Genomic DNA, 23,138 nt, shown 5'->3' with positions numbered 1-23,138 from the left:
GAGGACGCAAAAGTGAGCTTCAATATCATTGTAGCAGCACACACCAGTCACGGTTCACAGCTTTGATGCTGTGCCTAAAGGTTGTCCTCATGTGTAGTTTCTCTGGGCACAGTTCTGTGTCAGTTCAGTACAAATTCCAGCTACTGATCGCCATGGAGGGACTCTCCTCTAGTATGTTCATTAGTTAGAGAGGCTACACAGCCTGGTCTAGACTTACACCTGTTTCAATGTTTCGAAAGCTTGATTACCTTTTGCTCTAACCAGTGCTAATGGGCCACAGCTCCAGTGTCTTGTTCACTTTGAGGGATGCTCTCTTGGTATTGCAAACATTGCTGTTTTGTTCTGCTTTCAGGCTGTAAACTGGTGTATGGTATGTTTGAAAAGCCTGTCTGACAATGCCTCTGTTTCCACCTCTGCTTTTGCAGGTGCAGACCATCGATGAGGTCCTGGAGCTCCACACACAGCTCACAGACTCTTTCGTCAACCTGTGCCTGCTGACCAACTACCCGGTGTTCAGACTCATTCACGAGACACTCCAGCAGTGCCTACAGTTCGCCTCCGTAGTTCTGGTCAGTGCGTCTTGTTAGCCTTCACTTTGAGCTCTTTGCTGTGACATTTAAGCACGAGAAGGGGGAGGGGGGGGGGGGGGGGGGGGTGGAGGTTATTTGTGTGCAGTCAACAGCCTTACTTGAGCATCATTTTGCTGGACAGATGGTCCTCAACGCCCATTTGCCATTCCAGTTGCTGAAGAGTTTATTCAGCCATCTGCACCCATTTGCAGATCACACTTGGGGACAATATTTTAACAAGTTTGTCACATTTAAAGGAACTCTGGCTGTAAATTGAAATTGGCCTATAGTACCGTAAAAACCAAACTATAGGTCGGACCAGAATATAGGTCGACCCCCTAACTAAGCAATTCTAAAAATGAAAAAAATCTTTTTCAATGGAAAAGGTACCGAAAGACACCGTTATCTTGAAACAAATGCGACTCGACAGGTTGCACAATGGTGACAGTATTTATTTTCATTTAAATGCTGCTCATATGTATACCTGCCAAATTTTTTAACATTATCGCGCACCCATCGACCCGGTTGTTTGTTTCTGGCACATGCAAGTACGGCGCCGTAGAGCAAAGCCCTTCCTCTTCATGAATCACCGCACCCAGGATGGCGAGCCATTGAATTGCACCCTCGTGAGTCTAGAGGCACGCGCGATCTCTACCGCTTTCACATGGATGCATTCGGCACTCACAGGCAGCGATCTTGCATGCAGCGCAACCTTTCCTTCCAATTCTGGATGCACTGCGGTCCACCCACGAAACTATGTTTTCTTCTGGTTGCTGCAAGTTGTAATACACAGCTTGTGCCTCCGCTAGTACTGAATGGTCTTTTCGGATACTCCAAATTCGCGCTGTGCTGCCAGGTTTCCCTGAGCTTCCCTGTACTCAATCGCGTTTTCTTGAAGGCGACGGTAAATTGCCGTCGGCTTCCGCTTTCCACCTACGGAAGTGCAAAATGGCAGCACTGCTGCTGATGGCGATGGTGATGGAGGCTGTTGACTTCAGCTGCCCATTGTTGCAAGACTTTCATAGTTTTTCCGCCAATGACCGGTATATAACACGGGGGTCGACTTTTCACCATTGTTTTTTGAAAAAAAGTTCGACCTATATTCCGGTTTTTACGGTAATTTAGTAGTGCGTTCTTATTACGGAGCAGAGAGCTACTTCCTGTGAAAGACTGTACTGCATCGTAGCTGAAAAGTCCTTCATCAGTGGACTGAATGTTGATATTGGTATCCACATGATCTTTGGATTGGGCAAGATTTGGGTCATTTGTAATGGCCATGTGATTCGAGTGGACCCAGCACCAAAAAGCTGAAAAACCTGCGAATTCTTCTCTAGTTGTTTCACCTTCTGTGGTGGCTTTGTGCCTATGGTGTTCACCTGCTGGTCTGCTCTACTCAGACCGAAGTATTGGGATCGAATCCCCAGTGCCTTTTGAAAGTTGCTCGTGATCCCTCCAAGGCTAAAAAAAATAACCCCTGATGCGAAGCTTGTCATGCCTTGAATTTATTCTGAGCAAGTGGACATTGTGCTTGTGTGTGGTTTTTGAAGAGAAAAGCTTCACTACGCTAGGTAAAGCAGTCTTCATATAGGCCGGAGAATAACTTTCAGCCCAACCACGTTAGCCGTGTTTGACCATAAGTGGTACAGTTATTGTGTCGAACCCTAGACACCTGGCCTTGACCCATGATCATTAGTTGACCTCTGACCTTTGACATTGGGTGACCTTTGGGTTGACCTTTGACCTTAAGAACGTCCGATGCGGTGATGTGGTGCCACACGCTGACATCCGATGGGGGTGTCATAAGACCGTGTGATACCACATCATAGCCTCGTGGTCGTGTGGGTATCTATAGAACGGCTGTCGCGAGCATGTAGCGGAGCTGCCATGGACGAGCCTCAGACGCTTAGGAAGTGTGCTTGCTTTTCGCTGAATTCCAGGGTTAGTTAAGTTAAGCTATTGCCATTTTTTTTTCTTTTTCTTAGGATGACGCTGACAGCGGAAAATTCGACGAGCGAGTGAACCACTGCCAGCGGTCGTTCGACACCCTCCTGAGCATGCTGCGCAAGAAGCTGGTGGAAGGGCGCCTGGCGATCCACCAGGGCCGGGAGGCTAACCTCGCTGAGCTGCTGCGCCAGTAAGTCGGTGGTTCCTTCAAACTTTGATGGCCACTTGCAAGCTCGCACAGAAGGGCGCAGCAGCGATTGTTTTAGATGGTAGCTCCCCGGTATGCATCAAAAAGAAAATATGTTAAAACGGTAAACTATCGTTCAGGTGACTTCTCGGATAAGATGAATAAATTAAGGCCATTTGGCTGGTTCCTATTGGACTCAGAGCAACTACTAATCCACTTAAGACTGTTGGCTGGTCCCCTGTTGGACTCAACATAACTACTAATTCACTTAAGACTGTTTCGCATCTGCTTCGGTTAAGATGAACTTTCGCATGCAAACCACAGCAACTCTGTGAAAAAACACCTATACAAGATGACACCTTTGCGCAGAAGTGCTAGAAAGCTGTCTTGTGGTAGTGCGCTTTCTTAGGCAGCATTGCTTCCTCGCTGGTGTGGAACAAGCAGGGCACCTTCGCACCTACCTGCACTCGGCACTGAGGTCTATCCATACGAGATTTCGGCACCGCACCTGCTTCAGAAGCAATGCGCTGCCTCTGGAAGTCTGGCCGAATTTTCAACTGACATGGCATCGCAACGCGTAGTATCACAGCTCAGAAATGGCCAGGTGTCAGCGCCGTGTGCACGTTGCCTCTGGCAGATGAATAGGCACCTGGTGCATTTGCTCGTAGAGTACTTCATTGCACTTGTGGCCAGAGGGAAAGCAAAAATAAAGAAAAACGAACAGATATTGGTTGCGGTGGAACAGAAAGAGGCAGTTGAAAAAGAAACCCAGAACAATGCTGTTTTCATGTATGATAACGCGAGTTTGTTTTATGCTCTCGTTCTTCAGCCGACTTCACGTGTAGTGCAGTAGATAGTCAATTTGCAATTACCCTTTTTCTCAAAGTTTATTTTGTCACTGTTCTAATGTAACATATATATGGGCTCACCTAGCCTGTTCATTTTTTTTCTTGGGGTAAGAGAGGGGGGCACTTTTGTTTGGATGAACAAATTTTCATGGTGCCTTAAAATTTGTCTTAGATAGACTATTTGCCTTGTGATAGAAATTAGCACCGTAAAGATGGGACTAGTGCAAAAGGTGTTTGCTTCTTTTCTGACTGCTATATGCTATGAATGCCTCAGTGGCTGAAACGGTTCATAAAATTTATGTGTTGCTCTCGAGGGCTGAACTTTTTCCTTGTTGCATCTTGTGTTTGCTGTATGTACAAGGCTAAATGTACACGAAACCTGGCTTGTCTATTTGTAAGTCCCTCACGAAAGGCCCTTTGCCAATTCAGTTCCGATGTGTTGTGCGCAGGATTGACTTCAACCGTTTCTTCTCAAGTGTGCCAGAGCAGCCAGCAGCAGCAGCAACGTAGAAGCAGCATTGGCATGTGTCAAGGCGAAGAATTTATTGGGTGGCTTCCGTGTGCATCAGCTTCCTCGCTTCGAGCGCAAGAACCGAGCAAATGCGTTGGCTGTGCCACGATCATCTTTTTCTCAATGCCTGGGGCGAGAGTGTGCGTGACAAAAGCGAGAGAACTTTGGGCTGGACTGTGCACTCAACGGTTGTTGCTGCTCTCGCCGCTCGGATGTTGTTTCAAGTGCCATGTTCTCGGGGAAGGTTCATGCGGGTGCCCTGGCACGAACTGAAGTGGTTCAAGCAGCTGGTCAGATTATAGCAAGCCTTGTTTCTTTGGAGCTGCTGTTACCACAGAGCAGGGAGTTGCTGTTTTGGCCCTGTGGGCCTGGGTAGTAAAGGCCAAAGAGCATGCTTGTTAGTGGCAGTCTTCAGAGCAAACCTCTCGGGGAGCACATTGTATTTGGGTTGCCCGTGGCAGCGTTCAGACCATTGTTGCCTTGTAGGGCTGTCGGCTGTTGTTCTTTTGTCTGTATGTAAGCGTCTGTTTCTGGCAGCCATTAGTGAAAAGAAATAATGGCATACACACTACATAGAATAGACGCTAATACATACTACCATGCAGGCAGTGCTGTATCAAGTTGGAGTCGACTCAAGAACTAAGATTGCATTTATTTTGTGCCATTCTGCTGCACGCAAATGCGCAGTCACTCTTTTCAAAGGTTTCTCAGAGAGGTCACAATTCTACACTAAGATGAAATTGTGCTGTCACACTTAACAGCTTAGAGTGTTGCCACTGTATGAGTGCTGACACTTTGAATTTGGTTATTGATGTGCAGTTTGGTATTTCCGATGTAGCAGCGTGCAGCACCATTGGCCGTTCACTTAGGATTGTTATACGTCGAATCTCTCTGTATCATAAGATCATTTGCGTTCTGGTTTTCAGGTAGCAGCATTTCTAGTAGAATCACTTTTTTCATTGTGTTTGCGTTGCCTATGCTGTGAAATGTGTGGTTTTCGTTTAGTTGTTTATGTAAGGTAGTCTTATTTTAAATTAGTTAAGTTGTTCTGTGTTAAATTAGTTGTTATCGAGGTTAGTCTGACAATGCTTTTACATGCATGTGAGCAAAGCTAAAGGGGCCAAAAGAAGCTCTTACTGCATGTCTTATAAACGTGCCATCCCACTGGCTTATTTTGCAGCAAGGACGTATAGTGACCCAGTGCAAGTAAGCTGCAGCTTTCTTTTACGAGAGGAGAACCTGCCACATTTGCAGGGTCATTTTGAGAGCTACGATACGGAAGGGGCACATAACATGAGTTAACGATTGCAGAACTATATCAACAATTGCCCAAGCTACACTGGGCTCTTGTTGCCGAAACAACATAAAAACTAGCAATACGAAGAGAGAAGCAAGCAGCCCTGTGAGGTTTAGGTAGACCATCGAGTGACAAGAAAACTAGGCCTTTTTGCTTGATTTTCGTTCGTAGTCAAAGCCACTGGTGTGAAGATTCCTTGATTCAAACTTAATATTATTTTGCATGTTGTAGCACCGTGTGTAATGTTGGAAGGTTAGCTCCACTTTGTTGGTTTTTGTGGAATCAAACATTGAGACTATTTGTTACCTCATTGTTTGTTCAGCTTATTGCCTCATGGCTCTTTTGTGTGCCATGAGGATTGGTTCCTCTCATCATGTGCATGCTTTCAGTAGCTGATGGGGTGTGCCGTACCGGTGGTAACACTGGTACCGCGTGGTATACGTTTGATCTCCCGATGCTGTAACCAGGATTGTTGAAGAGCAGTACCAATATCGGTGGTCTCCACTTGTACTGTGTGACACGTCAAGCTCTTTGATGCGAGCATTGTTTGAATGTACAGCTAATTATATAAAACTTTCTCCAAGCGCCTCAGTTCTCTTTTCTGGCTTCTAGTCTTTTTTGGGGTGTCTATTCAGTGGCCAAACTACATCATCATAATCATCTGCCTGACTGTGTCCACTGCAGGACAAAGGCCTCTCTCATATCTCTCAAATTAACCCAGTCCTGTGCCAGCTGCAGCCACCCTGTCTCCGCAAACTTCTTAATCTCCTCCACCCACCTAAGTTTCCGTTGCCTCCTGCGACGCTTGCCTTCCCTTGGAATCTAGTCTGTTACCCTTAAGGACCATAGGTTATCTTGTCTTCAGAGATGAGGTGTGAGATGTCTCTTGAATGTATGAATATGATCCAGTGGATGCCTCAAGCAGGGCATTTGCCCACTTGACATGTGACCCGGAGCCAAAAAAATTCTCCGCCAGCACTTGTCAGTGTTCGACTTAAGAGCATTGACTACAGGAGCTTCAGGTGTTTACATTGTTGTGCTCAGCAAACGTGGAGAAGACCAAATCCAAACATCCGCAAATGTTTCTGGAAACATCCCTTCTAAGACACAAGCAGCGCCATCTACCTTATGGATTTTGCACTACTACTTTTACGATTGATAGCCACCTTTGCCATATCCAGTATATCTCCTCATTGTATCAGTTAATAAATTTTATAAACGTGCACATCACAACTCAACGAGTCGTTTGACACTATCCAGAACCCCCTGCGACAACCTGTTAAGTCGTAATTCTGAAGGTCCTCAGAATGCACGGTTTGGGGACAGAAAGGTCGTCTGTGCAAATTCAACACTTATTTTGGGCTTCATCTGATTAATTTTATCCTCGGGAACATGCAAAGTGATTAAACACCACTTCGAAGATTCTCCAAAAAATGGGTGACACGCAAATTTTAGGCAAATGGTAGTTCCAGGGGGGTCCCACTTCAGTAGCTGCTATACTGACGCATATATAACAGATCAAAAGTAAAGATATCAGTGCGGGTGCTATGTACCCGCTGTTGCTATGTGATACAGTATGGTCACGTGGTAACTGTTTTGGTCAGTTTGACCATTGCAGACACGCATCCTTTACAAACATAAGTAGTAAAAACTAACGCTCTTAAAAACTTCTGCAGAAGTCGATGAAGTGGCGGTCTGGCATAAAATTTATCGTCAATGCGAATCAGGCCTGCCCCTACCACCTGACGCTCCAATGTTGTGCTGTAGCTGCTACCCGTGGTTTGATGTATGCGCGCCATTTAGAGCCCAGTATTATAGCGGGAGCAGTTAGTGCCTAAACTCCCGATATTTTAGTCTCGCCTATAGAGAGGCTGTGAAGAGTAAAATGCTGAGCGTACAGTTCTTGTGCCGCAGCATAGCAAGGGAGTATTTGCTTAACGCCAAGGGAAACGCTTTATAATCCCTTTTTTTTACAAAATTTGGCGCCCTCTGGCGAGTGGCGAAAATTCGTTTGCTACTGGCTTAAAACAAACGTGCGAGGGAGACGCAGGCGCGATCTGGTTCCACAAGGAGCCAGCGGTGCCTGCGAAGTGGCAAGTATGTGCTTGACGGCTGTCACCATCTGTCGCATACGCCTGTCACTAACATGAACTGCGCATGCGCAGTAGGAGCTTGCAATTTCATTTTTCAACCAGTGGAGCTGGGGGAGAAGAGGCCCGCATGAGCAGAGTAGCCTTGTAAAAAAGGCGGATTACGATACTCAGTAAGCTTTGTTGCTCAGTAAGCTTTGTTGCATCCCAGCTGTTGTGGGAAAAATGAATATTGGTTTTTGAGGAAAGTAATTGGTGGAAAGTAACTGTCTCACATATTTCGGTTGACACCCAAACAAGAAAGAAACAAAAGGTGCTGCAGTGGAAGTCGCTGGGGATCTTTAAACATCACACAGCTATTTTTGCTGTTGATGTTAAGTATTGTTCGTGTGTGTGCTTTAGCATTAGATACATCCCCCTCTCCACTTTCAAATGAAACGGGGAGGGTAGATGAGAGAAGGGGAAGTGGCAGGTGGGGAAGAGTGGGTACATTGTTTGCCACTGTGATTGCTGGATTGCATCAAGAGGTGCTGGAGCAAGCGCCACTCTTAAGATCTGCGAGTGGCAGCATGATCTGGTTACATAACCATGTTCAACGTTAGCTGCTCATTCGACGAAGGCGTCATTAGCAGCTGTGCTGTATAACTTTCAGGACAGTCACCACCTGTAAAGCGGATTTCAGCGGCAGTTTCGGCATAACGTGTGGTGCTGAATGCTATCGCCTACATCACATTGCCATACAGTCGGCGGCATGGACATCTGATATAATCTGCCGGACATCTTGTCACGCAGTGCATTTGAGGCCGGCATTCAGAGCGCTTTCTCCCTCGGTTCCACCCGCTGCACGTTTATGGCTCTGGCCTCGTGCTCACAGTGCAGAGTCCCAATCACTATGTTCCCATGCATATGACTTTGCTGCTTCCATGCGTCACGGTGCCCGTGTGCTGTGCGATGTCGGGGCACGATCCCCGGGTCGAAATTATTCCGGAGCCCTCCACTGACATTCGCTCAACCAAATGATGCTGCAACTGGTTCTGGGATTCGTGCCCAAAAATTGATGTCGACTGAAGTATATTTTACTTGTAAAACCGACCGGTGATGGTGGCGCCAGTACTTAATTTCTTGCTGCGTTCAGAGTGTGCACCAACTATTGTATGTGTACACTTCGTAAGTACAGTCCTTCGTCATAAGTTTAGAGCCCAATAAAAAGGTTGGCTTCTGAGCCATGCTATGGGGATCGTTATCCTAAAAAACCCCTTGAAGATGAAAGGAACTCCTGTTCTCACCCCTCTGAGAGCTATAGGACTTAGAGGGTTTGCAAGAGCTCCACTGCGCTCCTTAGAACCAAACCTCTTGAGCTCTCTTCTTTTGACAAAGGCTGTACATTATCTGAAGAGTAAAATGTTAGCCTGGAAAGTCTGACAAAGGCCGTCATGGCATTCATGCAATCTACAAGTTAAATATTGAAACAGACCGATATTTGTTATGAAAAACAAATTTAAACGAGCCTGCAGTATTTCTGAACAAACGTTTATTTCGCAGGAGCCCTCGAATACGCACGCATTACGCTGTTTATTTTTCAGATAACATATCGTACCGCCCGCCGCGGTGGTTCAGTAGTTATGGTGCTGGACATGATGACCCGAAAAACGCGAGTTCTGTTCAGGCCGCGGCGGGTCGCATTTCTTTGGAGGCGAAATGCTATACTCCGTTACATACATCAGGTGCAACGCTGTGAAAGGTACGGTAGTAGTCTGGACGGGAAAATAAAGGGAAGCGTGTTACTCCGCGCTTGTTCTGTGGCCGAGTGGTCTAAAGCATGAGAAAGGTACAATGTGACGTCAGCAGTAAGAGTCCATCTGATGAAGCTCATGACAAATGTGTCATGTGGTAAGCCTGCAGAGAAAGGATTCACTATGTTTCGCTCACCACAAGGAATGCACTACTTTTTGGGCGCTGATGCAGGAAGCACAAACAAGTGCGCTAGCTTTGACAGCGTTGCACCTGATATATGAAATGGAGTATAGATGCCTGCGGTACTGTGCGATGTCAGTGCACGGTAAAAAAGCCCAGGTAGTCGAAATTATCCGGAACCCTCCACTACGGCATCCCAGACAACTCCATGCAGATGTCCTGAGTCCTCAAACGGTCAAAACATCCTCATCCTGAACAGGACAGTCTGAGTATTTTTGAGTGCATCACGGCGAAATGTCTTCATGGATATATGCTCAGTTTGTACTTTGGGGGACGACGACTCAAGGACGAAAGTTCTTCAGATGTCCTACAGACGTCCTGTCGCAGGACAATATTGTGGCATTGAACTAAGATGAAACCAGCTTTATGCCTCGCACTCAACTTTCGTTATTTAAAAGGTGCAGATTTATTAAAAGATACTGGCGTACAACAGCGATGTAATGTAGGAAACCATTGTGGCAGAAAAAATTGTGTGCCTTGAGGAGATATTTTATGATACTTTGGTTTTTAAATCTGGTCTTCTGTACTCCATGCTTCTGATCGGGTTGAACTGTTTAGATTTTTGGGCCACTCTTATGAATAGCTTTTCCACTGAGGCGGCAAAATTCAACTCCTGGGAGTTATAGTCGCCGATGTACGTGAAAGGATTGCATGAACAACCTGTGGGTACCAACAAATGCGGTGAACGAACCGGTCAATTTTTGAGCATGGCGAAATTTTTTCCAAATCTGTTTGCTAGAAAAGACAAAAGAAGCAAAACCAAAGGTGTTTCACAGCTCCTGAGTGCACTGCCTGCAATAATTAAGCATATAGACCTACATTCCCTGAGCATGATCGTCATCTAACATCCTGAAAACAGACCGAGAAGGTCCTCCAGAGGAAATCTGAGGATGTCCTGAGGACATACTGAGGCCGGACAACAGGACGTGAGGACTTGCTCAGCATCAATAGAGGACCTCCTCAGGACAACGCATTGTCCGCGAAATTAATCCTGCAGTCGTGCTGAGAATGTATTGCGTCGTCTGGGATCCTTCATAACATATGAGTTGCTTTGGGACAATAAATGCCAAAGAATTCCAACCTATGCGTCGTCCTCTCTATATATTCACTCTCTATGGTCTTCCTAAAAGCGCTCCATGCAATTTACAAAATACTGCGCCAGACGTACTGTTTATCTTTCTTTTGTTTTTCTCGAGTTATGCGTTTTCATGTAAGGCACGGGTAGAGTCATACGCGTTTTCAGCAGTGATTTGAATTGCGGAGTTGCCACTGGGAGTGGCAAGCGCACTTCAAAGAGCGATTCGGCGAAGTGGGCACGTGCGTGATTTTTGCTCACTGACGCACGAGGGTGAGCCGACGGCTGCAGTTAGTCCGCGGATATTTTTACGCGATATCCTGCCACGTGGCGCAGCCTCATCTCAGCATCGTGAATATATTTTAAAAAAACAATAAACCGACGCCGACAAAACAGTTTATTGGCTCTAATTTTCATCCGGTTACATTGCACCTGCTACTTTCGCAGTGAACTCAAGGACCACGTGTGTGCTTAACAAGCTTCTATTTCTGTCGGACGTTGTAGCTGTACATGTGCTACCACTGGAAGCCAGAGTCGTATAAAAGCATTGTAGCTAGCATTTAAGAGACCCTGTGAGCAGTAATCTTTGTCGACAAGGAAACATGAGAAGCAAGACGTCCATTGTGTTAGTGTTTGCCGCTTTCCTGCGCGCGGCAACTGCTTTCGGTGGTAAGTTATCCAAAATCTCTACTATCGAAGTGGACATAAATCCGCCGCGGTGGCTCAGTGGTTAGGGCGCTCGACTACTGATCCGGAGTTCCCGGGTTCGAACCCGACCGCGGCGGCTGCGTTTTTATGGAGGAAAAACGCTAAGGCGCCCGTGTGCAGTGCACGTAAAAGATCCCCAGGTGGTCGAAATTATTCCGGAGCCCTCCACTACGGTACCTAATTCTTCCTTTCTTCTTTCACTCCCTCTCTTATCCCTTCCCTTACGGCGCGGTTCAGGTGTCCAACGATATATGAGACAGATACTGCGCCATTTCCTTTCCCCGAAAAACCAATTAATATTATTAAGTGGACATAAGACTTGAATAGTGCAAGAAAAGCGCCAACTTTTCACGTTGTAACAACATGATTTTTATTGTTTCTTCTTGAGATTGCAATATAGATAGAAGTCACACTTGCCTATATATCCGCAAGTCATGCGATAAGGCAAGTACATGTATAAGAATAACCGCCATGGTACTGAGGCAACTGAGCTCTCCCTCCATTCCCCTAATAAACAAAAGGCTTCTTGCTCTTCTTAATGGAGCAGAGATACCAAATTTTTGCTTGGGTGCTTTCTTCATTCAAATGATGCGCTAGACGTTTGTATATATACACGATCACCCCGTGGTATTCACACACCGACCGCTAAATTATAATTCATTTCTTCTTAATGTTGTTTCGGTTTCGTTTTCATCAGCTGAACGATGGTGTGACGTGAAGTTAGTGTTTGGGGCACGTGAAGCATGAAAAAAAAAACAGCAATATAACTGCTTATAGGTCGTTTCTTGTCATTCCCTCTCTTGATGCAGGCTAGCTTAAGTGTTGTAGTGAATTAAAACTAGGTATCAGCGACTGTATCTTAGATTTTTTTTTTTTGTGGCTCACGTGACCTAAACATCAACTGCACGTCTCAGCCGTCTTTTTTTTTTATGAAACCGAAACACAAAAAGCACTTGAAGAAATTCAGTGATAAATTATTTAGTAGTTGCAGCCGAATACCGCGTGGTAAGCCATGTATTTTAATGACTATATAACGCATCATTTCAAAGAAGAAAACGAGCAATTTAAATATGCATATATAGTTCTTTAACAGGATTGTTTATAGAAGTTCAGTTTCGTCTCATATCAGGACATGTCTACAGGCTTCTCAGCAATAACCTCGTTTGGCATTCCACGCACAGTGGCAACTTCCATGAATTTGAAGTTAGCGCTATTAGGAAGACCATCAGAGAGACAGAGGACAAGAAAGAGCTCTTCTTCGTAGTGCCATTTTTTCTTTCGACACAACAAAGCGTTCTTCTTTGTTATGTCATCCTCCTTCTGTCGTCTTCCTACGAGCGCTAACTTCAATTTCATTTCAAAGAATGAGTAACCAACTAGCCCAGCACCAAGTTTTACTGAAACTCCCATGACCTTAAGCAAAGCGAGAGCTTGATAACACAACAAATTCAGCAAGCAAGGGAAGCAAACAATGAAAGTACAGCACAGCGCTGGTTCCAGATTTCCACTCTTATCTTCCAGTGTCGTGCTGTCTTTCTTCCTGTGCGCTTGCGTCCCTTCCGGTTGGCTGTATTGTGTGCGCCCATGCATACCAAATGACCCAGCTCCCCACTTCTCTGAACCGACCCAATGGGCAGTGAAGCTCCTTTGGACGTCCCATAGATGTCCTAAACATCCACAGGACGTCTAAGGGAGCTTCACTGCCCATTGGAGCCTTTTTGGAGGTCGAATGCTGGGTATTCCTTGTGCTTGCGTTGTTGTCGATATAAATGGGTTGATACTGCCTGGAACAGATTCCGCACGTATTTCCTAGACACTCCTACGGCATTACAATATATGCATGCGGTTCCTTTTCTTGCAGCTCCTTGCCTTACCATCACTACGCCTGATTTTCTTACGACAAATGCGGTATGTCCATTTACGCATTTAATCTACGCAAAAGCTTGAAACTCCTCAATACTTGGCAAGAAATGTACCAATACTTGAGTTAGGGGTCTGGCATTTCGTCTTTCATTGGTTTTTTATTATTGAGCATAGAATAATAACCTATATAGTACTGAACATTTTAAACGCCGCGCTATGAATCAATGTTTTCAAAAAAAAATTAACATATGCTTGCTAAAATAAGCGTGAAAAATATAGCTACTATTGTCTTCTTTTGCCTGTTCTGTTTTTTGGAACATTGGCATTTCCGATATACAGAGTGCAAATATACTCTCCCACATGACGAATTGCGTTTTTCTGCCAGACACAATGTTACGAGAACCAGTCCATCGATATCTGCACACCTTTCAATGTAAGTGATCATGTTTCTTTATCGCTAATTATGACAATTTCTCTTCATAACTAACCCCGCAAGAGGCCGGAGTGAGCACCTATGTATTGAAAATTTGTTTAATTTTGGTCGCATACGCGTCCTGTCTTTCCAGGAGAATGACATAGAGAGTGTGCGTGAGCTGATAAATGTGAGTTCTTTGAAAAAAAGGCATAGAATTTTCTATGCTTATATAACGAAAATTGCATCTTTGCACGCCAATAACCTAACCTTATCTCAGGCTGAGAACGTTCAATTCGAACATGCACGAGCTGAGTAAATTAAATATTTTTCCTCAATCATTCCCTTTTTCAGTGCACGAACTTCGACACAGAGTACAAGGTACTAGCGCTGACGTATCTGTTAAACGATGCCGTGGCATCTACACTTCCAGAAGAGGAGCGCAACCAGAGTTTGTGTATGTACACCATGCAGGAATTTTTTACGGAGGAATCTTTACTTCTTGAGTGTAATTCATTTGGCGGAAAACGGTTTATGGTTTATGGGGGTTTAACGTCCCAAAGCGACTCAGGCTATGAGAGACGCCGTAAAGGAGGACTCCGGAAATTTTGACCACCTGGTGTTCTTTAACGCGCACTGACATCGCACAGTACATGGACATCTAGAATTTCGCCTCCATAGAAATTCAACCGCCGCGGCCGGGATCGAACCCGCGTCTTTCGGGTCAGCAGCCGAGCACCATAACCACTGAGCCACCGCGGCGGCATTTGGCGAAAAACCATGTTGAGAGGTTCAGCGAAGGGCAAAGCTGACTGGCAGAGTCAATTGTTTTACTTATAAGTACTTCGTCAAGTATTCCACGAGAGAGTGTCACAATAACGTCATTATATAAAAATGGGCTTCACCCTTATGTAATTTCTTCATACCTTCAATTTCAAGGGCAGAAAAGAACGCAGATAACAGGCAAAAGTAGCATTTGGAACGTCGACAATGTTGTTTTAATTTGGGAGCTGTTAAAAGTACAAAATACTCGATAAGCACTCCAAATCTCACCATGCGAAAAACTTGCGAATCAAGCTACTCAAGCTGCTGAAAGAAAAAAAAATAACGAGTGGAATGAAGGCTACGGAAGTTAGACCTCCAACATAAAGCGCATTAAAGATGAGCGCAGGAAGTAAAGATCAAAGCTGCGATAAAAACGAGTGTCACGGCAGTTTTCCTAGAAACGATGATTTCTTGCAGCTAGGACCGATTTCATCGTGCGATGGTGCTCCACGGGAAACCCTCTGCCAACATTCCTCTACAACCTGACGTGCGAGGACTACCTGGGCATGGTCCAGGCCACTTGCGGGAAACCCGTTACCTTTAACGTTCCCGACATCAAAGACCTGGGGCAAGTAAGTGTAGAAAAGCAAGTCCTGTTTTTAACTTCGGCAGCGAAAAAACCTCATAGGGACAAAAATGTTCCGTCGGTAATAAAATACACCCAATAAATGGAGTGAAAGGCCGTCCCCAGGACAGGTGTTTCCTGTTGGCTGGAGGGAAATAGCGTCACCGGACTGGAAGTGATCTCACTTCCGGTCAAGGCGCCAACAGTTTCTTGCTATTGCATTGCCAGCACAATAGGTAATTAGCTGTCCTGTGAACTTTTTTTGCAGACTCACTGTGAAAATAAAATAAAATCATTGTTTCAACCCGGCATAGAAACTAGCAAATGACGACATGTGGTTGTTATCGCATCCGAAACTTTGTTCAGTTGGCTTTCTCTTTGTAGTTATTGACTTGCATATAACTGCGTAAGCAGGTTCAATGGAATAGAGTGTCGAGGCACCCTATAGGCCTGTGAAAAGTCACCGGAAGTCCCAGTGAATAGGCTTGCGTAGGGTGCCTCGATGCCAGCGCTACATCGAGGCACCCTATACGCAGGCCTATTAGTAATGGCCTGTGCTAGTAAAGCTAGGGACTGCGCCGCAACGTGCTCATATGTCCGAAGTGATATGAAAAGAATCCGAGGCCGCTGAAGTGAAAGGAGACTTTAAAGCTATCGCGTCATACCCTTAAGGCGGAGCTTAATTGTCTCCCTATTTTCGCATACTTCGGATGATGAATGTTACACTTGCGTTTTTCTGGTGCTCAACTAGCAAACCATGCAAGATTGACGCGCTTTCACCCTGACTAGTGAACATCGGCGCGGATGCGCATTATCAATATCACCGACGAGGTGGCGGTTAGAACGTGCCAGCACAGGCTCAACATTTCTTATCTGACTAAATAGCTTGTTAACGAACACAAGCTTCAGAAAGCTTCACTTTTTATTGCATTGTACAAAATTTTATCGTGTAACCAGCGTTGACCTGAGCATGACCTGAATGCGTGTGTGATTTTCTTGTTTTCAAGTGCGCCCAAAACCATGAAATAGAGCAGCTGTGTACGGAAGGACAACCTTTCACAGTGAGTACAGACATTTATTGTCGTCTGCGCACTTCTAGAAGCATAATATTCAACACATTTGTTTTATCTCTTGTAATAAGTTTTCATTTTTATACGTGTCGCAGTCGGCTGCTAAAAAGCAGTCAAGAGTGGGTTTCTATATGGAAAATGCAAATACTCATAACATATGCGTCGAAATGAATAATCTTGATCTCTGCAAAAGTCAAAGCCACTATCACTTGAACAGTGTGCCTCCATTGAACCATCTAAATGTAGAATTTAGTTGTTTAATATGGCTTCGATAAATATTGTTAAGTGACGACCCGCCCAAGAATAAGACGGGCTGACTAATGGCAATGACATGATTTAATGGCCGCTGGCCTAGCGCGAGCGCTCCGTCCCGTGCCACTGCTAGCTTCGTCTTCGCACAATATTTAGCGTTGCTTAAAAAAATTTGATTATGGGAAAAACATATATTTGCCTTTACCCCGTTGCATGGAAGCCGCCATCAGTTGTGCTTCAATATTAGAGCAAGATGCCTGTCAGAAGAATTAAATCCTTTTGATATGAAATGAACAGAATCTATTGCGACGCAGCGGTATAAAGTGCCGTCACCTAGGAGTGCCCAACACGACAGTACGTCGTGTTGGGCAAGTTGGAAGTAATTCATATTGTGGACCAGCGCAAAACGGACAACGGACCTAAGAAAAAGAAGACCCCCGTGTCGTCTTCTCTTTCCTAGGTCCGTTGTCCGTTTTGCGCTGGTCCACAATATGACCTAGGAGTTTTTGTAGCGATAGCTACATTACGGTAGCATTTCGAGCCTTCAGCGTGGCGGCGCAGCCATTCAGCGTGGTTGGTCACGTGGTGCGGAGCAGCTGCCGGCGGCGCGGCGCTGTGGCTGATCACGTGGTTGGTCACGTGACCAAGTTCCACTCAGGCAGCTGTAGCTATCGCGTCACTCCAGGTTTAACCAGAGCTAAACCACCGCCATTTTTTTATTTTTTGACTAAATATGCTTCACTTGTGGTTATTTTGTGAGAATTAAATAGCACCCATCGAAATATCAAGGGGTCCCCTTGGGACTGTTTCGTCATAAAGGTAAGCTAAAAATTAAGAAAAAAAGTGACACGATGGTTACCACTGTGTAACTCGAGATTAAGCGACAACTGTCAATGTAATAATATTTCACAGTATACCGAGTTAGTAATTACGAAAGCGGCTTCATATCTGTATAGTACTGCCGAGTGTTTTTAATCTTCCACCAATACATGCATTTTGACTACCTCTCCTCCCCAGTATGCCATCTAGGCGCACGGCAGCATCAATGACCTTTTACTCGGGCGGCGCGTTTCGCAGTAGCTGCCGCATGTTGACAGTGCGACAATATTCCGCTGTCACCACACCCTCCTCCTTCCATGGTAGCCACCCTCGGTTTGATTCTGGTGGTAGCCACTTACCAGTTAAGCCTTCCTCCGCTCACGTCAGACCCTCCTCAGTCCACTGTAATTGACCTCCGAGTGGCCCCCATGGAAACTCACCCTCCAGTTACACCAAGCACTGCAAATACATCGACGCGAAACCCAGGAATGGATGCTTAACAGCTGCCGCTGTAAAAAGCAGCAATCTCATCTTCTCTACCTGAACAGGTTAAAAAAGTTATCTCCAGATATATCGAAGGACAAAGTATGGATATCAGTGACCCATGGCGAGTAGGTTGCAAAGCATTTCTGCAGGCGATGGTTGGAGTGAATATTTCAAAAAAAAGGCAGTGGTTTAGCTCTGGTTAAACCTGGAGCGATGCGATAGCCACAGCTGGCCGAGTGGAACTTGTTCAGTTGAATTGCAAAGTCAGTCTTTTGCCGCTCCGTTTCGCTGGGCGTTCCTTCTTCATCCCACTTGACACGGCGCATACGCACAGCTGTTGCAGCTCGGTTTCGCCAACGCGCCGCCAGCAGCAGCAGCTGCTCCGCATCACGTGACCAGTCACGTGGCTGGTCATGTGACCAACCACGTGAGGAAGCATGGACCAGTCACGGCGCCGCGCCACCGGCAGCTGCTCCGCACCAAGTGTCCAACCACGTGACAGCGTGGCGGCGCCGTTAGCGGTGGCGGCGCCGCCACGCTGAAGGCTCGAAATGCTACCCGTAATGTAGCTATCGCTACTAAAAACCCTTTGGCGATCCTCGGTGAATCATTTGAACACTTTACAAGACAAACGTTTGTTATATCCGAGGTGGTACACTTAGGTTTGTTAGATCCGAGATCAACGCACGAAGTACATTAGCTCTGAGGTCCAGACACAAAAGTTCTTCATATAATAGGTAAGAAATGAAGTTTGTTATATCCGAGTTTAACATACGAAAATTCGTTGGCATCTGCCGCTATGGCTGGTGGGACACCGGCCACTGGGTATATGGACAGACGGTGCTCGTCATTACGATTTTCGTTGACCCTTCTAACGCTAACTTATTAATAGGAAAAAAGCTGCTCTAGTCAGCAAGGTAAGTATTGTACAAAAACGTTTTGCTCGCAATGAAGAGTTAGGATACGCCGATGACTGCACTAATAAACGAACTGCACGTAGTCATCCACTGAATCTATGCTAATCGTGACCGCTATTCATAAACGGCACGCACTATTTTGCAGTGGAAAGCCTTCTCTGACTTGGTTAATCTACTGAGGGTAAGTAGCACTGTTACTATTCATGTTATGCTGCAAAGCAAATACATTTGTTGCTATTATAAAGGGGGGAACCTTCAAGTTTTAATTGCTTCTTTTATGGAAAACGTCCTTTTCAGTATATTGTGATAATTTCAGATTATTTCACTGCTATGAACAGATTTATTAACGCGAAATTAGCCTTCTGCACTCGCGACATGAAGATGACACCACCTTATCACAATAAACTATTAAGGTATTTTACGCAATGTGAGGTAAATCATGTCCAGCATTCTCGATCATAATTTGTAAATATTAGAAAATTGTAAGATACTGTTACGGAAATATTAAAGGCAATGGTCCATTCTTCTGATATGTAGCAATATCTTTCTTTCAAGGAGTTTCTATCGAACGCATCGAACAGTTCAAAGTGGCATAGAAGGAAATTATTTATATTAACTACCTTTTTCTTGGTGGTATGGAAGTTGCATTTCAGAAAAAAAATCACAAACGCTGTTGTCGTTGCCAGGGGTTGCGTAGCACTACTACTCCTCTATCATTCCATTCTTTGTAGGCGTCACAGTGTGTCGGAGATTGGAAGAGAGAAATATATATTTTTTATACGCTGAGACAGTGGTGTGCTCTAGTATCCGCAGAGAAAAGTTCTCAACTGAGAGAATCTTGCGCTGCTTTTCAATAAAACACAAAGTATAACAACGGACGTTATATGCGACATCCAGCATCCCTGGCACCCTACAATGTGAGCAACATCTAAAAATGGAATGTGCTTGTTCTTGCCTGGCAAGCTCGACATACTGTCCGTTAAGTTACATAAATGCATTTTTCTGCCCGAGCTCAACTTCCAGGAAAACGTAGCGCAAGCGTTGGTTCACGTGCAAGTTATGCGAAATCACTGTTCTAAAACAAAATGCACTGGATGCACCGATTCACGAATACGAATAGATGAGCCTTGTACTAATAATCCTTTTTTTTTCAGTGCATTTACTTCAGCATCATGCCGCTTCTGCCGTTCCTGGAATACTACCGCGCCTAAATGCTTTCAAGAGCTTGAAGCGGAAAAAGCAAAAGTAGCTAGTTAGAGTACGAAAGTGAAAAGAGTATAAAAAAGTAGTATATTATAGAAAACTTGTGTCGTCGGCTTGTTTTTATTTTGAATTATTCTTCGAATTAAGCTGACCATGCACTGCAAATGAACCTAAATTTTGTGCCACCTTATGGGCACAGCGAGACACTCGAGACTGAGCATTCATTAATTCATCAATGTTCTTGGAGGACAAAGGTGACCTAAGTCTAAAGATGGAAGTGAGGGGTTTAGATGAGGGCTAGGATGTCGGACTCCGAAGCGAAGTCCAGCAGGGTACTGTGCTTGTGTTTGGCTTCACCACTGCACATCGTCCAATCTTCGTATGTGTGGATGTAAAAGCTTTGAAATTTTTTCTAGTGACTCTTACCTTTCGAATGGGCCAGCGCCCTCTTGTGTAAGAGTTGTCTGCTAGACACCTCATGCGCCTGCGGGAGCTGCCCCTCCGTAATTTTCATTTTTGGCTGAAAAAAAAAACAGCTTCTCTTACCCCTTTTATTTCTCGTACGAAAGAAAGAACAACCATTTTCATACACAGTTTTTGCAGCATTTTTGGACAACTGCTAACTTAAACTTTTCGAATGCAACCATCGGCGTCCACATAAGTTCATTGTTTTGAGACCCAAAATTCTCAGATTCTGCGAATGGCCAAAAAATCTTATCACAGCACAGAGCAGTGAAACAAGCAAGAATAAACGAATGTGTTTCAGATATGATTATTCTCGCTTCTTTCGCCGCTCTGCACATAAGGCGCTGACAAGCCAGCCGGCCGTTGGTCGCGCGACACTGTTAAAATTTGGCCGGGCATACCTTGCATTACCAATATTGAAGTTTGAAGTTTGTGCAATCCCATTTATGTGCAAGGTCTGTGCAATCCCATTTCTGTGCGAAAAATGCTACATTGGCCAAACCGGCTGTTGTATCAATGCTCGGATAATGACGCACAGGTTGGCTGTCGAGGCCCTGTCTGGATCAGGGCACTTGGCGGCATATTGGAAACGATGTGTGTTATTCCGAGAGTACAATCGGCTGATGTCTATGATTAAAATAAAAAAATGCTGTTTGTGGTGTCTTTTTTTCTCCCAGTACTTGCTGTTACGCGTTAGTTACTATGTCCTATTTCTTATTAATTCTTTATAATTTTCATTTAACATCTTTTGACGAACGGGGTCACAAGACGGGCATCAAACCAGAATATGACCGAAAGAAAAATCTGCGCGATTATTAGTTTTCATCGCGGTGCTAGGCTGCTGGCCCGAAGAACACCGGCTTGATCTCAGCTGCGGCGGTCGCATTTCTATGGATGGTCGAATTTCGATGGAGGCGAAATTCTAGAGGCCCGTGTACTGTGCGATGTCGGTGCACGTTAAAGAACCCCAGGTGGTCGAAATTTCCGGAGCCCTTCACTACGGCGTCTCTCATAGCCTGAGTCGCTTTGGGACGTTAAACCCCCATAAACCATAAACCATTTCAATGGAGGCGAAATGTTAGAAGTCTGTGAACTGTGTGATGCCAGTGCACTTACGACAACCACAGGTGGTCGAAATTAAGGTAGCTCGGAGCCCTTCATTACGGCGTCCCTGATAGCCTGAGTCGTTTTGGGACCTCAAACCTCAGATAACCATAAAAACAATCTTCGTCACATTATGCGGAATGCTAACCGCAGCAGCAGCATGGGTAATAGATAACACCAACGTATACTGCGGTAAAACTATGTTGATCTCACAGAAACTGCAGTACAATCACGATAAAAGGAAATGACAGCAGCGCAGCGCCTACTTACTTCACTTATGAAACCTCGCCAGGGTCGTCCATGATCGTATCATTGGCCGCGCTATCGCCTTTTTGTTACCATTGAGGCGCGAGCACCATGCAAATAAGTTGAAAAAAATTGGAGCTGACACCTGAACTCCGCCTTAAGGTCGTGAAGCAGTAGCCAATGTGTTAATGCCAATGTATGCAGAAGTGGGTATTCTCTGCCTAACATTCATAGATCCCTGGGAGTCCTCCTATCACTCCTGGCGCAGTGGTGCAACGGTGAAGCGATGCGACACTGCCCTGCGACGGCAGGTGCTGCCACCAGTGGGACTTGTGCGATACAGGTTGCTCTTCTCAGCAGCCTCTCGCGACCAATGATTAACTGCCACTACCCACGGCGGCTGTTTGTTCACAATCCGATGAACAGGTTGTGATGATGCCACAGGCTCACGTGACCTAGATGGCCCACTTACATACACGCTAGGTTGGTTCTCTGGGGATTTTTCGGGCAGTTTCCGCTCACGGTCGACGACGGCGGATTTTCTGCGATACCAGCTCCCTAACGCTATCGCGTTAAAAGCGGAGGATGTAGGCGCCTCACTGTTCGCATTTTAACGCTCTGCAGAAAATCCGGCAGCGTCGGCATTGTGCAGGAAAAATTATTCGAAGATCAACCTAGGTTGGCCACCTAGGCCCCATGACCTTGTGGCGTCATCCCAACTGCCATGGTGTGACAGTTGGCAGTTAAATTATTGATTAGTCGCGTGAGGTTGATCGGAAAAAGCAGTCTGGGTCTCAAAAGCACCGCCGGTGGCAGCACCTGCCATCGCAGAACAGTAGCGCCTCGCTTAACCGCTGCGTCACTGCTCCAGTAGTTGTATGGGGAGTCCCAAGGATCTATGAATGTAAAGTCTAGAATGACCAATTCCGCATGTGTGGGCATTAACCCACTAACGCTATCACGCTATCGCGTCATGCCCTTAAAGCGGAGCATGTCCCCCCCCCCCCCCCCCCCCCCAAGAAAAAAAGATCGCCCCTGTGTATGCGTGGAGTCGTTGCGCTCGGCATTCCAACCGCAGGCGATTGGATAGCGACGATATTAGTAAATGATGGCTACTGGGCTAGATTACATTTTGGTGTCGTGCGCACACCCACAGTACTGCAAAAACGCAAAAAAAGGGAAGAGAGAGATAAGGCTATTAGTTCAACGTTTTGCATCGAAGCTATGCTCAGAATTCATCGTATCTGTTCGGTGGCGTAGAAGGGAAACGCTACCTGCTTGATAAGCCAAATCCACACACACCGTACGTCGCGTGCTTCCTGCGTCTACTTTAATGTTCCGTGGTAAAGAATAAAATTGACAGATGATTTTTTCTTTCATATCTTTGTTTAGTGCTTCAAATGCGGATGGTTTCTACTGAGATATATGCAAAGCTTCTTGGTGGTTCTTTTGTCATGGCCAGCATGCTACTTAGCATTTAATGCCAGTCATTGACTCCCATTTCAAGGTGCCCCCCCCCCCCCCCCCCCGCGCCAAAACATGATAAAGAGCCAGAAAGATGCTCGAGCGTGGAAACGTCTTTCGCCGGTGCAGCTTGAAGTTTACATTTAGCTTGCGCGCTTCATTTTCTGCGACCAGTGTAGTGAACTTTTAGGCCCACTTTCTGGTGCCTTTGTATGCAGCTGCGCTGAAGGAACAGAGCTGCAGA

The 23,138-nt window shown here is 45.5% G+C and overlaps 2 protein-coding genes across 2 annotated transcripts in view; both read left to right on the top strand.

The window, feature by feature from the left end:
- LOC144103859 (gamma-tubulin complex component 2-like) overlaps positions 1 to 5,947 on the top strand; it is a 48,946-nt gene extending 42,999 nt beyond the window's left edge. Inside the window, exons 21-23 of the mRNA XM_077636562.1 lie at positions 426 to 569; positions 2,552 to 2,703; positions 3,998 to 5,947. Coding sequence (XP_077492688.1) covers positions 426 to 569; positions 2,552 to 2,703; positions 3,998 to 4,058 — 357 coding nt within the window. The 3' untranslated portion in view covers positions 4,059 to 5,947. The remainder of the gene's footprint in view (positions 1 to 425; positions 570 to 2,551; positions 2,704 to 3,997) is intronic.
- Positions 4,289 to 19,690, top strand: LOC144103534 (uncharacterized). The gene is made up of 7 exons (XM_077636230.1): positions 4,289 to 4,431; positions 13,563 to 13,668; positions 13,833 to 13,935; positions 14,721 to 14,875; positions 15,876 to 15,929; positions 18,558 to 18,593; positions 19,567 to 19,690. The coding sequence occupies exons 1-7, from the start codon at positions 4,289 to 4,291 to the stop codon at positions 19,621 to 19,623; spliced, it is 654 nt and encodes a 217-aa protein (XP_077492356.1). The 3' UTR covers positions 19,624 to 19,690.
- The last annotated feature ends 3,448 nt before the right edge of the window (positions 19,691 to 23,138 follow it).

The sequence above is a fragment of the Amblyomma americanum genome, chromosome 9 (assembly GCF_052857255.1).
Source record: "Amblyomma americanum isolate KBUSLIRL-KWMA chromosome 9, ASM5285725v1, whole genome shotgun sequence".
Classification (NCBI taxonomy): Eukaryota; Metazoa; Arthropoda; class Arachnida; order Ixodida; family Ixodidae; genus Amblyomma; species Amblyomma americanum.
The sequence above is the reverse complement of the archived record's forward strand: the minus strand, read 5'-3'. Positions and strand labels throughout refer to the sequence as shown.